We start from the raw sequence: 17,564 nt of genomic DNA on the forward strand, positions 1-17,564 counted from the left end.
CACATATAGAATTATGAAGTAAACAAAAAAAGTGATGAAAAAATCAGAATATGTTTTATGTTTGAGATTCTTCAGACATGGTCTCAAATACATTAGGAAGCCAAGAAATTCCACAAATTAACTCTTGACGAGGTGCCCCTGTTAACTAAACATTAGTTGCTGTATATCCAGGTACAATATTCAGCCATATACAAAAAATACAAAAACATCTCAACTCATGCATCAAATGAATGTGGTCATTGAAACACAGATAACTTTAATTGGGTTGTTTTTTTGTTTTGTTTTCCTTTGGCACATATTGAAATGACAAAAGGCAATTCTTAAATTCAAATCCACGTCACAGATTCATCTCAATATAAGGGTGAATAAAATCTCAAAGGCCAGTACAACAACACAGAAGATGTTGTGAGAAAATGAAGAAATACCCTCAGCTATAGTGTGGGGATGAAGGAGCTTGGTGTGGTTTCCTTCAGCAGCATGTAGAGGAACATCAGGATCATAGAGATAAGTTTGTACATGGCTGTATTTGTGCAACGATGCATGCTTTGCTTTTTCCCCTCCATGTCTGATTTTGACAGGAGCTAAGCGGGAGCTGTTTTTAGAGCCTGTCTCGGTCCTGTCAACACAGCAGCATGTCAGCCTCCTGAAAGTTTGAAGGAGGAGGCTGTTGTCTTTAATATGCTGTTAATGTAGTCTGGGTGACAGTAGTAGATTCCCCTCGCTGAGCCAAAGCGTTCAGTGGTGTCACTGATGCTGTCTGAAGAATGATGGAGGGTAACAAGTGCTGAATGAAGTCATTTCATTCAAAAAGTAAGATGTGGGTGGTTTATTTTCATTAGAGTTGAGTTAAATGGGTCTGCTGGGAACACCAAGAATGTGAGTGTATTTGTGGCCTTTTCTTGAAAGAAGTTTGTTTTAAATGTTTTGAAGGACTCCGCAAAGCTTGAGTGAAAGGTGAACGACTCAAGTAAAAGTCAGGGAAATAAGTGTTTTCAAAGCTCAAGTGCCTTCCCCACTGTCTGTATAATTACACCAAAGAGCAAACCTTTTACTTCAGATGACATTTGAAACTTTAGAGTTTACAGTCTGAGCAATCATCTTGTCCTGGGACCAATTAGACGCCATCATTCCATCAGTGGGCCAATTGCCATGTTATCACTGATACAAATTGTGTTGACTTGTGTAACTTTTGGTAAGTTTTACCTGCTATATCTGAAATACATTAGCTTTTATACTTTATTGCATTACAGGGTTGCCATTATCTCATATATACAATAAGTATACATTTAGCAGTCTTTCCCCTATATGCATTCTGCCGCCGCAAAATAAATGCAATTTGTAATATCATCCAACAGTTTCTGAAAGCTGAGAAGTTGCTCTTTACAGCCGATATGGTGTCATTATGGTAATTTCCCTCACGCCTCTCAAATAAGCCGCTTCTAAACAATGGGTTAGGATAAAAAAGCGCTGGGCAGGCGGTCACGTGACGTTCGAGGCTGTAGAGGGAGGAGCCATGGGGATGCTGGAGGCTCTGTTGATTTTTTTTCTAAGACTTATGATGAATATGAAAGAAATAGCTGAAAATTAATACAAAAGATGGACTTAGGTCTCCCAGTTCAAGGCACATTTGCACAATGATCTGGTCTGAAATGCCTCGACTGTTAAATGTTATGTCATATTTGTAAGTCTCAATCTGTCCATTTTTCCCCCTAAAAATCTCACCGGAAGTAACCATTTAAAGGTTGTTGTTTTCTTATTTCTTGTGGGGGGGACATGCCCCCAGACCCCCCTACCGTTGCTAGGTTACCAACTCACAGCACCACTGCTAGAAAATAATCTAGACACATAATCTAAAAATTGCAAATAGTCAATAGAGACAGATGCATTATATGCCGGATTCTTCATAATGACAGATATAAAACCCAAATTGGTGAGGTTTAAGTTTGAAACTGTTCATCTTAGAAAAGAAAAAATTAGCAATGATAAGTGGTAGCTCTACTCTGAGGGAAAATACTTTACTACTACTAATACTAATGTTTTAACCACTTTAGCCAAAAAGTCATCCTTAAACAATACACTGGCCTTTGGAAATTAGATGCAGGATTTAATTATCCTCTACAAACTTGTTTCATGAGTAGGATGCAAGTTATATTAAGATTAGTAAGTAAGGACAATGGTGAACAAAAGGAAGGTGTGGATCAAATTTAAACAAGACTTCCAAACTCCATCCAATCTGCTGAGCCCCTCTCAGTCTTTAAGAAGAGATTTAAGGCCCAGCTCTTTACTGAACACCTTCACACATAATAACTGACATTGTGGAATTGTTGAAGATCACTCTTGGTGTCCACTTGGAGGACTCAGACGAATAAGACTCTGGATTTTATTTCAAGAACACATCTTTGGGGATGTCACTAAATCACGTGTGCTTCCTGCTTCTCATTTATTTGCATATTAAGATCATCATTATACACACAGTTTAGAGGTAATCAGAAAGCCAGAATGCTGTGCTAACCAGTGACAGTAGCAGGAGGTGATGCACCAGCTTCAAGTGGATGAAACTGGCTTTACAAATTCAAGCTGACTGGCCACCAAATAAAAGGGCTGAATGAAGAGGGGAACCTAAAATCCAAAGCAATACGGGAGGCTGAAAAGAGGCACGGTGTTATTCAGAGTTAAGGTATGCACTCTGTAAAAGCTACTCTGCGAGTCAAGGCAGATCCATGTCCCTAGCTTCTTAAGAGCTGTCCCTTTCCATTTGCAGTGAAAGGTCAGGTAGATAAGGTGCTACAGAGACTGCTGCAGAGCTAGAAAAAGAAGGCATTATCTTATGAATTAGGCACAGGCAGCATCCCCAATAATTCCATTAATGTCACTGAGACACTGAGTGAGGTAATGAGATCCCCATTCAGCCACTGAAGAACCACCATTGCCTCACCATATCGCATGCACTTAGAACAGAACATCAGGACCTCAGTTTCTTAAGATATTCTTGTTTTTAATTACCTGGACCATTTTCTGGGGACAGTAGAGTATAACAAGAGTACTTAGACTGAGAGAGTTCTGTGTGAATTCAGCCAGACGAGATCCAGTTCCTTGTGCAGTTCAAGGTAAAAGACAGTCAAAAGACTGTTAATGCATAGCTACATGCATTTCTTTCTTTGCACCAGTAGACTTTTCAACTTAAGTATTTTTTGCTTTTCGCTTCGTTTGCATGGCAGGTTACCTTTCAGGTTTTTTGCGTAGAACTATCTGGTTGCAGAAGGGGGTTCTCAATGCGGTGCAAAAAAAAGTAGATTTTTTTCTTCTTTTTTCTTTCATTATTAAAGGTTATCCTTTCATGAAAGCAGGATTATTTAATTATTTATGCCTCTGGCTTTCAATAGTTTTTGAAGTTGGTCCTGAAATGATATTGATGCAGGATCCGGCTTCCTCCACCGGCCTCCATACAGTTTGTTTTAGAGAGCTCGGACCCTACAGCCCGCCAAGGGCAGGCCTTTCCATCGCCGTCTGTTTTAGAGGCGATAATGATTCTCTTTTACTTGAAATAAGATTGCATTTTCCATCTCTCTCTCGTCCTCTATTCTTCCCTCACCTTTACCTTTCCCTCCCTCGCTCCACCCCTCCCCACCCCACCTCCTCCCATCAGTTGGCCGCTGCTGGTGCTCCCTCCACGGTGGCGATACTCTATCGCTCCGTCACAGCGCAAGCGAGGGATGAGAGACAAATCAAAACCACCTTATTTCCCCTCAGTCCCTCTCCCCGTGCCAGATTGAATTTGAGGTTTTTCATCTTCTTTCTCATCTTTCTCTTTTCCCTGCCTCCCTTGGCGTCCGATCAGAATTACCTGGAACCAAGCCGTCTCACAACTTGATGACGCAGTATCATTTATGCATGTGGAGGGAGATAGTCGTCGGCCCCTCGCCGTTGATCCTTTTGACTCACTTTAAATCCACTTCTTCACTGGTGTGTGTTCAAAAATGGCCAATACCTCAATCTATCAAGGATCCTGTCTCATAAATCTCCTTGCATGTAAATGTCTAAATTAGTTTTGCAAGGCTTTAATGTCCAGAATTGGCTGATCTTTAAAGAAAAATGCTGGAGCGCCTTCAGAAAGCGTCTGTCTTTGATGTTCCATTCCCCACTTTTCTTGAGCAATTTTCTTGGCGCGTGGTCTAAATGTGTTCTGTATTATGTCCATCTATCTATTATCTGTGATTGGAGCTGATCCCAGCTGATGTTAGGCAAGAGACCCTGGACAGGTCATGTTGTACACCCCATGAGATGCCTTCAGATAGATATCATGACATAATATCATATCATATATATTCCATTGAAATCTGTACAAAAACATTCAATTTTATGTTCAAACAGACAAACTTTTGTTTTTTAAATACACACTTGTACACAGCGGCCCTTTTTGGAATCCCGGTAGCCCATAAAGCATCAGTACTATGTTCTATATCATTTAAATAAAGAATATATAATATAAATAGCGAACACCATTTATCAGACAACATATATACCAAAACCAGTAGATACCGATTAGTCTGTTATAGGCTCTATTTTTACTAAAAAAGCTTGAATCTGTGAATATTTTACATGACTGTAATTAAATAGTACCACAGGGGAATTAAGCACCGGACCATATTAAAGAAATGTTACCTCCTTTTCAGCCTCATTGGTATACTTTGAGGCAATGCATAATTTATTTTCCTTTATTAACGATAAGTCAACTTGATATATATTCTAATAGTCCCAGATTTAGAATACTCTAATTTGTCTATTGTTCAGTGACTTTGCAACTACAGTACACTCCACAAACACCCACACAGCATACCAGTGGTGGAAAATGTATTCAGATCTCTTACTTAGTAAAAGTACTAAACCACCCTGTGAAATAACTCCACTACAAGTTAAAGTCCTGCATTCAAAACTTACTTCAGTAAAAGTACAAAAGTATCAGCATCAAAATGTACTTAGTGTGTCAGAATGAATCCACTCAGATCGTTTTATATATTCCAAAAATTATTATTGGATTATTATTATTGATGCATTTGTGTAAGCAGCATTTTCATTTTCTCAAGGTAGGGTTCATTTTAATGTTTTAATATACTGTTGTGAGGTTTAATTTTTTTTAAATGTCTAATCACTCAAAATTAATCACATTTTTGGGGTTAAATCTCGACCTGAAAAGTAACTAAAACCAGCAGCTAAATGTAGTTGAGTAAAAAGTACAATATATACCTCAAAATGGTGGATTAGAAGTATATAGTTACATAAAAAGAAAATACTCAAGTAAAGTACAAGTACCTCAGAATTGTACGCAAGAACAGTACTTAAGTAAATATATTTAGCTACATTCCACCACTGCAGCATACTGTACATTTAGCACAGCACTCCTTTGTGCTAAACGTCACGTGTCTCTGTTTCTGAGAATCCCAAGTACACTGATTTTCTCCTTGACACTGCTGTATTTAAAATTATAGACTGATTATAATACAGAACATGAATCTCAGTCAGCACAGAAATAGGAGCTCTTATTTGAAGCAACAGAATGCAGTGACCAGTTATTTTTCTTTGTTTCTGTTCTAAAGCTCAGTGCCCTTTACGACTGCGTATCTATTTACTTTTAAGGACGCACAAACACACACACTCATACACTCATTTATGAATTCTTTGTGGGACTCTCCCCGCTGATTGCACCTGATTTCAGGAATAGTTACAGATTTATGACCAAGGCGGTCTCATCTGAAAATCAAAACTGACAGGCACATTTGCATTGCGTGCTGATTAAACTACACAGCAGTGTGTGTCGAAGGAAATCTGAAGGTGGAGGAATAAGAATGTGAGTAAAAGCTCGGTCTAGTTAAATATTTAGTTTATATTGAATATAATTATTTTATCTGCACTTGCCCACATCTGCCCCCATCATTAACATAGAAAGATAAGCTTTATTTGACAGCGAAATACCAATTTAAGGTGTTAAAATGATTAAGTTACCTTTGCATAAAATCCTGGAGAAGCATGCACTGCAGAAGTAACAACCTGTAAGCAGTGCAATAGTCTTGTGTGCAGCGGTGGTGGATCTGAGTTGCTGGATGAGTGTGTGGGGGCCGGGGGGCACCTGGCTCCTGCTACCTGAGAAAAATGACTCTCATCTTCCACTCTGTTGGACCTACTCCCACCCATCCTCCCTGCACCCCACCTTTTCATTTTCAATTATGGGTTGGAATATGAATCTTTAATAGGGTGATAATTGTGCTAGCATATTTGCTGTCACCCACCATTAGCCCAGATTAATTAGCCCATTTAGTTTAGCTTAAGAAAGTGTCTGGCTGAGGAATGGGGCCACTGATGGAAGACGAGTGGAGAGAGAGAAGAATCAGCACAATCTGTTCTATATCATAATGCCATCTTTCTCCTGCTTTCTCTCTGTCTCTACGTGTCGTTCGCCTCTCTGCTTTTTCCCTCTTTGCTGCGTTCTCTCGTCTAACTCACTCTGTTAGTCTGTTTCATCAGTCTGCGCTCATCTGCCCTGCTCTCAGCAATATTTTTTTGTCGCACCATGACTTTTCAAGTGGTTGGCGCGGGAGACTGATGGGGGAAGTCATGCAAGTTGAAACTTTCTTACAACTATTAATTCTGTAATTAGCAGTATGGTACGATCCAGTGGTGGAACTCTTCCCAAAAAGCCCCTTCTTTAAAAGGATCGTTTTGGAAATCATCATTCTCGTAACGCATTGGCTATCGTTCTGAAGACGACCTAGCCTCTGTGGGTAACAGCCAGTATCTCTGGGTTCTGGTGTAGCCAGATGATATATGGGTAACAGGTGATGGATATCCAGGCCAGGACTTTCTCTTTCATGCGCCAGCCATCGTTTACAGTCCAATTAGCAGTTCAAAACATAGGTTTTTTTAGGTCCAGATGGCATTTTGGCTAATCTCTACAAGCAGATATCTGCATATGAATGCAAACAAAAAAAATTAAAGCTAAAAAATAAGCTAAATCACCATCAGAGAATAGCCAATGTTCTGCCTCTTTTGCTCTCCAATGTTCACCATTCACCTGATTTCAACCAAAGCCGGCTCACAAACGGACACCAGGATGCTTCCAATATGAAAATTATATCCTGTTACCTACAGAGTCTGCATCTTTACACAGAATCTGTTTATAGAGCAGCCAGCTGAGATAATTATCAAAAGTTTACTTTGTGGTTGACACAATCATCAAAGAAATATGTGATTCAAACAAGTTGTTATACAGTACTGTGCAAAAGTTTAAGGCAGGTGTGGAAAATTCAGAGAAGAATTGAAGCGGGTTAAAAGGCAAATGGTGGTTTCACCAAATATTGATTTGATTTAGATTTTTCTTCTGTTAACTCACCTTGCATTTTGTGCATTGATAAAAATAAACTATTAACATTTCTATTTTTGAAAGCATTCTTATTTTAGAGCATTTTTTTTTACACCTGCCTAAAACTTTTGCACAGAACTGTAGGTCATATTTAAATTAAGTTTAAGCGATGTCAATTATTTTGCTGTTTATCGAGTTGCATTGTGGGTAATGGTTTCCTGGTTTTGACAAACATTGTGTGGAATAAAAAAGATGATATCTCTGGTTCTAATACATATTTAGTCTTTCTTTCACTTTCCACAGTGATTCTAATGTTGTCATAGGAGCATTATTAGTTATACTAAATCAGTGGAGAACTCCTTTAAGCGGTCTGAATTACCGGATCAGATATCAGATTTAAAAAAGCGAGTGAGTCTGTGTTGTGTTGTGTTGTGTATTTCTACCTATAGGGGATTTGTTGAACAGTTTGAGCATGCTGTTTTTTAGATAGCTAAAAGCAAATTGCATCCATACAAATGTATTATTAACAGCAGCTGATTGCGGGAGGAAACAATATTGATATTGTTCTGGAGATTGCAGTATGTGTATTGGATGTGAAAAAGTGGTATTCAGCCATCCCGAGGAGTGTAATGCTTTTGATCAAGCTCTGAAGATTAGTTTAATTAAGTCTTACTGAAACAAGACTGAGCACACCTCATGGATTTGTCCCTTGCCGCCAAGTGGCAAAAACAAATATTCAGTGTTTTAAAGGTTCAGTCTTAACAGATGTGGTTTTGACCTCCTGGCATTTCACGTCCGGAGAGACGTGATGAAGTTCCTGTCCCTCGTTCATTGTTGGCTTTAATATGTAAAACACTGACCAAGAGCTTCAAGAAGGCAAAAAGGGTTGCTTCCTGTTTGGCTTTCCTAATGAGCCACTCACACACTGCTTTGGATTATATGGCAAAAACAGAGTCAGTTAAAAAAGAACGTGTATATATAGCCTCAGAGTTGAGTGTTCGTCATCAGTGTAATTGGCAGCAAGAGTGAACATTTCAGATTGCAGAGAATCATTTGATTCTATGTTAGTGTGAAAAATATTGCTTAATGGAGCTTTAATCGCACTCTCCACCTTGGGATAAGTCGTGTGTGTATGTGTGTGCGGTAATGGAGTAACTTGGCCATGTCACTAGCTGTATATCTCTCAGCAGGCAGTGGGAAATGAGGTCTAATCGGAGGGATATTAAAGTCACAATAGACTGCTCCTGCTATTAAGGCCTGTCAGCCCCGGCCTCCTCTCTCACCTTGATATCTCTCAGTCTCTGAATATTTATATGCCTACATCACGGGCTACTTACACACTGCAATATGTGCATTTTTCTTTGTGTGTGCGTGCTGGAGCATCAAGAAATTTATCATCACTGTGGCCACTCAAGGTCTTTGAATGTGTTTATGTGCATGTGTGTCCCTGCTTATGCAGTCCTCCTTTATGTCCTCTGATCCTCAGGTGCAGCAGGGACAAGGCTGCTCTCAGGTCAGAACAAACCCGTGACCATGGATGTGGATGAGGAGGAGAATATGAGTGAGTTGACAATGATTTTTCTCACCTTTCAGTCTGTCTGTCTTCCTGTCTGAGCAATAGCTGGTCTCTACTTTTAAATGGCTGCCTGTTTTGTTTTTTTTGTTTCTCTCCTTTCTGTCTGCCCGCATGTCCTCCCTCGTATGTCCTCCTGTCCTTCTCTGATGTGTAATCAGTGTGAACCGTAGACTGTATATAAAGATGGATGCCGTGTCTCCACTTTCTCCCACTGTACAAAAGTGAAGCCAAAATGTCCCCGATATAAGAGCTGCCATATTGCACTGACATCGGCTGATGGTATGGAGTTCTCACCCCAACGCCTACCTGACCAACCTGTCAATCACAGCTGTCAATCATGACTTTAAACCACTGTTTTAAAACTTTGAACAAACATCAGCGTAATCAAAAATCAAAAATGACAGAAATTAGCTTTGGGAAAAATTTAAGTTTAGTTCATGTCCCATCCACTTACGTGGAGGGAGCGGGGCTTATGACCTATACTGCAGCCATCCACCAGGGGGCGATCAGGATGTTTTGGCTTCACTTTTGGGGAGCTGTCCATCTTTATATACAGTCTATGATGTGAACACATTTTGCTTGCTTATATTACTGTATTATATTAAGTATTACCATAGTGCCTAGCCTACATTGCAACATGCAACACAATGCAAAGCAAATCAAACAAAATACTAAATCAAACTTATATCTTACATATAAATATGTCTCCTAAAAGTGTATCAGAAAAAGAAAGAAAGACACTTTATATCTGTTTGTTTGATAATTCAATAGTTTCCTGATGACAGCCATCATATGTCCTTACCCGAACCAAGACACAGAGCATGCACACAGCTAAATTTACGGGAAGTTTTTAAGGAAGGACTAATCATAACACCTGAGAGATTTCAGGTCATATTACAGATTCCCTCTACCTCCACTTCTCTCTTTAGAAAATCATCTCCACTCCAGCTTATCCAACTTTAATTAGACATTTTGGTTTGAACTCAGTAACTGAGCCTCAGAAGGCACAAAAAGACATGATTAAATGCGTTTCCTCACACCTTAGTGATTCTGAGCACACATTCAAAGAGAGCTGTGCCCTAACCTGCAATGCAAATGAAAACTTCCCATTGTAGTGTCATACTCCGTGTTTTTGCTCTGTTGTTGTTGTGTTCACTCAAATAAGCAGAGTAACAAAATGGTCTTTGTTGTCTTTCAAAGCCTCTGAAGTCTCTTTTCTGAGATTGTACCGCCAGTCAAAGTACATATTTGAAGATAAAACAGTCTCCGCTCACACAATTTCTTTAATACCAAGGGAACACCACAGGAACACATTAAAAAGATTCTTGAAACTTTTATGTGACAACCTTTGCAGTTCTTGGAGTTCTTTAATCACATGAATCATTCCACATCAAAAGCCCAACAAACAAGTTAAAAATGAAGTTGTGATAAAAGATTTTTTTTCCCCCTCCATTATTTGATTCATGTTACCCTCACAGGGAATTGAAAACTCTGACAGATCCAAGCATATGGGATGTTTTGTCTTCGCATAAATAATGATTGCTGATTACACAGATGCTAGCATGATAATGAACATAACTGCATGTGTGTGCCATAATTCAGTGCATGCTGTCATGGATGTTGCTCTATGGCTTTTGTCCTCTGATCTGGTCTTAGGCTCTGGAGTACTACTGGATATCCATCATCCTGTAAAAAAAAAACGTTCATACTACAAAATAAATGGTATTAGTTGTAACCCTGAAGAGAACATTTAAATAAGTTGACTGTTTTGTAATGGAGAAAGGGAGTTCCTTTTTTTCCTGTATTCCATTATATTCACTATGTGTCTATACAGCATGCAACACTAAGTTTTTAGTTGGTGATTGCATTATTTGATTGGCTTGTTGGTTCCTATACCCCACAAATATAATGGTTTAAGGAAAGGGTTTGATTGCTTGCTGAACATGAGTATTTAAGCATATTGTGCTGTAGCACTCGAACCACCAGGACTCTACCACCCCCTACTGCCTGACCAAGGTCCATGTGGCGCATTATTAAAACATTTGTTTGTTGAAGTACTTGCAATTATGGTCAATAAACAGAAAATCTCTACATATAGAGCAGTAACGGCAAACTTTTCTATGCTCAGTGCCAATTACAATGTTTTTTATGCGCATAGACTTGAGGCTTGGCAAATTCAACTGATTTCCAGCATAAAATGAAGTACATATATAAATCCATCACTGAATGTCTTCTATCCATATTTTCCGGCTTGGAAACCGTCGTTGACGGTAGCTGTCTGTAATGCCTTCCGGTTCAGTCTGTCATCCAAACAGACAGACTCAACCACAGTCCAAATTACTCAACTACTGCTGCAGCATCTGTGGCGGTTAAAGGTCCTTGGCTGAGATTGTGTCTCTGTCCAACATACAAATTTCAGCCATCACCATTTTGATAGGTGATAGTTCGTCTTGGCTAGTGTTTTGCACAGGTACACTGTCACTCCTCCCCCTTGTTTATTTGCAAAAACCCTCTATGCAGAATGCACGCACATACCAAAACAAATGCATGTTTCTGATCATAATTTGAAGGATATGCAGTTTGTGTTCTTGATCTTGAGAGTAAATGTCTTTTGTGTTGCCTTTAGACATGTCTATTGTAGTATGCAGATGGTAACGGCATGTCAGTACATTTTGCAACCTAAAACACTGTGTTCTCTGACAAGCTCCATGGGGGGGATCTCAGAGGCGCAGGGTCTTATGAATGGCACCTCATTAGATACGATTTCTAATTCAGATTTTCCTCATTTTGAAAATGACAGCCATTCTTTTCAAAATCTTTTTTAAAGTGGGTAAACAGCATTTTAACTCCCACCGTGTCACCAGTCAAGACTTTAGGATCCTGCAGTAGGTGGAGTCTTCTCCTTCCGCCTCTTTGATGTATCCTCCTGTTTGCCTGGTCCTCAGCTCCTCCCCCTGCACTCCTCCCCCCTGCACTCCCTCAACCCAACCTACAATCCCACTCATGCACACTGCGGCCTCTCTTTCTCCTGAGTACCGCAAGGAGTAACCTATCAAGCCTTTGCTGAAGGATGTTATAAATGAAAATTTTTGCCAATATTCCATCCACTTTGCTAACTGGATTCAGTGATATGTGTTCCCCAGTAGAGTATATTTCAGGACCCGCAGATTCAAACTGAACATTTAAAATGTACCTAATTTCTCTGTAGGCACTCAAGCGATTAAAAATTGATAGAGTGGATGAGGAAAAAGCTCCGTGTGCGTGCCTGTGTCTATGTTGATATGTCTGCTTGTATTTTTGTGCATTTATGTTTGAGACCTATAACTTTCTGCAACCTCAGAAGTGTACAGTAGTTGTTTTACTTGGAAATATATTTCTTCAGAATAACAAAACTTCCTCATTACAACTATTTGAAGATATATTAAAAGGTTCGCCAAAATATAGTAAAAAAAAAAAATCCCTTCACTCTTGACCATCTTTAACAACATTAGATTTGCTGATGATGTTCTACTATTTGTAGTAATGTCAATAGACTATAAGTTAATGTGTTCAACATCAAATTAAAAGCCAAGTTCTCTTGCTTTGATAAAGGAACACAAATCATTGTTTCAGTTCCAAAGAGTGATAAAGGAATCTATAAATTTTGCATTTACAAGATCCTGCAACGAAGGCGTTGTAAGTTACTCTTTCTGGGCACCGCAGGTTCGAGCAGCACAGATGTTAAGGAAAACCGAAACCTGGACAACGTGTCCTGCAAAGACGGGGTGGGAGTGGCTGAGCAGCTCCCCAATGGAAGCGGCCTGGGCAGTCGAAAGCGTCCCCTAGAAGAGGGGAACAATGGACACACGCACTCCAAGTTCCGGGCCAAGAAGCGCAAGAAAACACCGGGACCGGTTCTGCCCAAGAATGCTCTGATGCAGTTGAACGAAATCAAACCGGGTCTACAGTACAAACTGCTGTCTCAGACAGGACCGGTCCATGCACCAGTTTTTGTCATGACTGTGGAGGTCAATGGACAGATGTTTGAGGGCATGGGCCCAACAAAGAAGAAGGCGAAACTAAATGCAGCTGAGAAAGCACTACGTTCCTTCGTCCAGTTCCCCAACGCCTCTGAGGCGCACCTGGCCATGGGTCGAACACTGACAGTGAACACAGACTTTACATCTGACCAAGCTGACTTTCCAGACATGCTCTTCAATGGCTTTGAGACACCAGCCGCACCCGAAGAATCCTTCTATCTAGGCTCCAATGGTAGCAGCTCTTTAAACTCACTAGGGGAGTACCCACTGCCCACACCACCTGGCAGCAACCTTGCCCAGGCCCCGTTGCCCCCTCCATCGACATTCAGCTCGCCCTCCAGTGGCAAAAACCCAGTCATGATCCTCAATGAGCTCAGGCCAGGCCTCAAATATGACTTTGTATCAGAGAGCGGGGAGAGTCACGCCAAGAATTTTGTGATGTCAGTAACGGTGGATGCACAGACGTTTGAAGGCTCAGGGCGCAACAAGAAGCTGGCTAAAGCCCGGGCAGCGCAGGCCGCCCTCTCAGCCCTCTTCAACATGCAGCTAGACCAGACACCATCCCGGCAACCCATACCAAGAGAGGGATTGCAGCTTCACCTACCCCAGGTAAGATCATTCTTTTCTTTTAGAGCATCTCACCAGATCAGAACAGAAACTCAACCATTTTATGTATTTCACCAAGATTATAAACAACTGGGACCCAAACAAGGCAACAGTCACATGCTTTCCTTAAAGAAAAAGGTCTACCTTGTGTTAATTTTCTTTTGTGAAGTCAGTGAGTATTTAGGTTGACCTATCAGTTTTTCAGGCCTTGGAAATATGACTCATGAGTGACCACATTGTTCTGTGGATTTATTGGCCAAAGAAACCTATTCTTGAGTTACAGCAGACTTTATTGGATGTATCACGCCTGTAAACAGTTGCAGTGCATGTAATACTGTTATGTTGGCAACAGTTGAAAAAGACTTGGCTTTTTAGAATACCCTCATGATTAAAAGCAAAAATGTGTAATCCAAGGTTTTTACTGGAAGTAACCCCCAAGATTTTTTTTCTGTTTTGGGGAGCAACAGTGTATCCCAGATCTACTTTTTATGTTGTTGTTTTTTACTTGCTTGCTTTGAAAAATAATGAAATGGCATGAGAGACACATAATTTTCATTCTTCATCTTCATTTTCAAGCTGTCATTGGATTATTAACTTGACCTTGTCAATCATCAGAAGGCTTGAAACAATAATTAGAGAATTTGAAAATGACATAAATTGAAATCACAAATACTGAGATGAGTTTCTGAAGTGTGGTGTGCTGTAAACCTCCAAGATTATCCCTTTTTTAACACTACATATTGTATCCAGATCACATATTTATTAGTCTGTAGATAATCAAGGTGTCAGTGTCTGGTCCTTATCTTACTTCTCCCTAGGTTTTGTTCATTTTTCATTTTGGTCAAGCAGAAGATGATTTAGATGAATTACACCCCTCTTTCTAAAAATGAATGGCTGATAAGATTATATCATCAAAGTTCATTTGGTCAGTTACTTCTCAGAGCTTCCACTGAAAATGTGGCCCGAACTAAACAAGAAAGCATTGTTGTTTAACATGTGCTGTGGCTCAATAGTAGGTAGTATGCTGTTTACACTTTGTACTTACTTGCGTAGTGCGTGAATATCGGCAGGGTAGAGTTGTCTCAGAGCGCAAATGGCCATTATACACTTATTGGAGTCATGGTAAATCAGCCAGTTATAATCAGCTGCCCATTGGTAGTTCTAGACCATTTACAATGTGGGGCCCAGGCTGGGGCCACATGCAGGTACAAAATATACTCCCAAAAGAAATTCTCTCACCACAATTAAATGGCTTGTATGGGGACAAACATCATTACACTTGAGTAAAATTAGACTCATTGAATCCACAAGTATCTCAACTTTCCAGTGATATCCAATTTATGCAAGGCCAAGACTGTTTAAGGATCCTAGTATGCAGATATATTAAAATACACAATTAATTGCATTAAACTGCATGGTTTCTGCCCCAAACTGCAAGGGATTAGCATAAAGTAGGTTTACCTGTTAAAAGCCAAGGTACCCATAAAGCCCATTTTTATTCAGAATTCTTGAGGTCAGAGGTCAAGGGGTTAACATTTATCCTAACTGTAGAGCGTCATTCAGCCCCCTTCTCAACAAGATACCAAGACACGGTTGCTACCAATAGATTCCTTATATAAGGTTGTATAGTTTCCTATTGATGCCAATATATTCATTATAGCTCTGAAACAGCGCCCGCTACATTACCTTTATGACAGCCTGTGATCAGGCTCAACATTACAGCAGCATTGGCCCCCTCTTGCCCCCCTCAGAACCGCCATTGCAGCCACCGACATCACGGCATATGAGCAGTAATTCAGTTGAGACTGATAAACTCTTCCAATAATGTCTTCTTTCTGGTTACAGTATAGTACGGAAGTGGAGTGGAAAAAATACAGGAGTAACCTAAATTTGAAATGATTGGCGACCAATTTTTGACCATCCGGGTTCTGACATTGCACTGCATCTTTCCATACTGTCAGTGTAAAATAGCAAATGTAAGTACAGAAGCACGCAAATTGAGACACAGCAATAGGTGTGTCCGCCAGTCAAACTCTGCTGTTCTAGTAGGTTATCATTCAGACCTCATTCACATCAGGTGTGCAGGGACCGAGGGTAGGTGGTTGCTTTTGATGCCACTGTAGAGGTGACTGTCAGAGCAACGGCGGTGTGTGGAGAGAGATAACACAGTCGGCAAAGCTAATCAGCACAGCACACTGTCAACAGTCCCCTCCCCAAAGCCTTCTTTTTTCTCTTTACTCACTCTCTCTACTTGTCAGCTGATTTATTTGACGAGAACCCCATTTTAACGATAGCGCCCCCACTAATTGCTCTATTAATTCTCTGTCGCTTGGTATTTAATTTCTGCAGCCTGTTTCCATCTGGCAAGGAACTAATGGGGACAAATGGCTGGAGTGCACTGCTGTTGCAAACAACATGTTAACTTTAGTTTTGTGTTTTACAGTTTGAGTGGTTTTTGTTGACGCCATAAGTCATCAAAAAGGTATTTAGGTACCAAGAAAACAAGGAAATACTTTATGGACATGTGTTCTTTTTGTCCGAGTGAACTGTACTTCCACTTTTTTGCACCATCAAAGATTAACAGTCATTCCTACACCACGGACGACCTTGGCATTCGAAAGTCAAATGATCCGGCTACGAGTGGGTGATTCCAAAGTAGCAGGGAAGTAATATTGGACTAATCTCTTTAATTTGTGGTCATCCAGCCGTCATCTCTCCTCTTGGTTGTCGTCATTTTCCATCACATTAGCAATGGATAAAGAGCCAGCAAAGAGGAGGTGGCCAGCCAAGAACAAAAGACGTGTGAAGTTCACTCGAGGTTTCCCCCCAGAGTTTAGACGGGGAGTTTTAAACCTGTCGACGAACGCTTTGTTCACATCTGTTGCTCAGGTTTACTTGTTTGGTTCTTGCTTCCCTGTCAGATGGGAGATGGTAAATTATATCTGTCATGCCGAACTCAAACAGCGTTGCTTGAAAGAGGGTTAGGTATACCTCAGGGGGTCAACCCAGTTTCACTTGTTGCCGTTTCAACGCTCTGACGCTTGTTTGGAGCTGAATGCGAGCGCTGTGACAGGTACATGGTGCTCTAGGGGAGGATAACATCAGACGCGCTTTGTAAACTGACATATCTGACACAAGCTTGCGTTTGTGTGGCTGTGTGCATGTATGTGTGTTACTCCTTGTTGTGTGTGGGTGTGTGTGAATGTGTGTGTGTGTGTGTGTGATTCCAGGTTCTGGCTGATGCAGTCTCTCGCCTTGTGGTGGATAAGTTCAGTGAGCTGACAGAGAACTTCACCTCCCCCCATGCAAGACGGAAAGTCCTAGCTGGAGTCGTCATGACAACAGGTAGATACGAAGGGTAAAGACGGTTGGTGAAAAGAGAAAATGTTCTCTTTTCATAGAGAAATTGGCCTGTTTTTGACATGCTACATACTCTGCTTTGAATAATAATTTTTGTCTGACCAAAAAGAAAAGTTACAAAGTATCTTTAAACAAAATCAAACAAATAGCAGTAACATTATCACATGCTGGACTTTGGAGTTTTGGGCTATTTTGTCTGTTTTTGAGTCCTTTCCATTCTGCCACTTAAAACATATTTACCATGCCATGTTAATATATAATTTTCAGCACAACCTCACCTATATGTCCTGATAATTATTTTTCACTTTGACTCACTGGATCAACAGAAACATAAAGTCTTGGTTCTAAAAATTGTGTTTTTCACTTTTAACACAGAATCCTGCTCAAAAAACATTTTAAATGTTGCAAATATAACATATAAGAGGTAAAATGAGGACAGTGGTGGAATATACATTTTAGTACATTTACTCAAGTGCTGTACTTAAGTACAAATTGAGGTACTTGTACTTTACTTGAGCATTTCAACATATGTAACTTCATTACTTCACTACATTTTAGAGGAAAATATTTTAATATATATTTTTTTTTTTTTACTCCTTTTCAGGTCGAGATTTAACATGTAAAATATGATCGATTTGAAATGAGTATG

At 40.1% G+C, this 17,564-nt stretch overlaps 1 protein-coding gene across 2 annotated transcripts in view; it reads left to right on the plus strand.

The window, feature by feature from the left end:
- adarb1b (adenosine deaminase RNA specific B1b) overlaps window positions 1-17,564 on the plus strand; it is a 157,630-nt gene that overhangs the window by 121,672 nt on the left and 18,394 nt on the right. For both annotated transcript variants that reach the window (XM_059343662.1, XM_059343661.1), the window contains 3 exons: window positions 8,841-8,915; window positions 12,633-13,558; window positions 16,786-16,900. In XM_059343662.1, the coding sequence (XP_059199645.1) occupies window positions 8,888-8,915; window positions 12,633-13,558; window positions 16,786-16,900 (1,069 nt within the window). In that variant the 5' untranslated portion in view covers window positions 8,841-8,887. The remainder of the gene's footprint in view (window positions 1-8,840; window positions 8,916-12,632; window positions 13,559-16,785; window positions 16,901-17,564) is intronic.

This window comes from Centropristis striata, chromosome 10, assembly GCF_030273125.1.
Source record: "Centropristis striata isolate RG_2023a ecotype Rhode Island chromosome 10, C.striata_1.0, whole genome shotgun sequence".
In the NCBI taxonomy this organism is placed as follows: Eukaryota; Metazoa; Chordata; class Actinopteri; order Perciformes; family Serranidae; genus Centropristis; species Centropristis striata.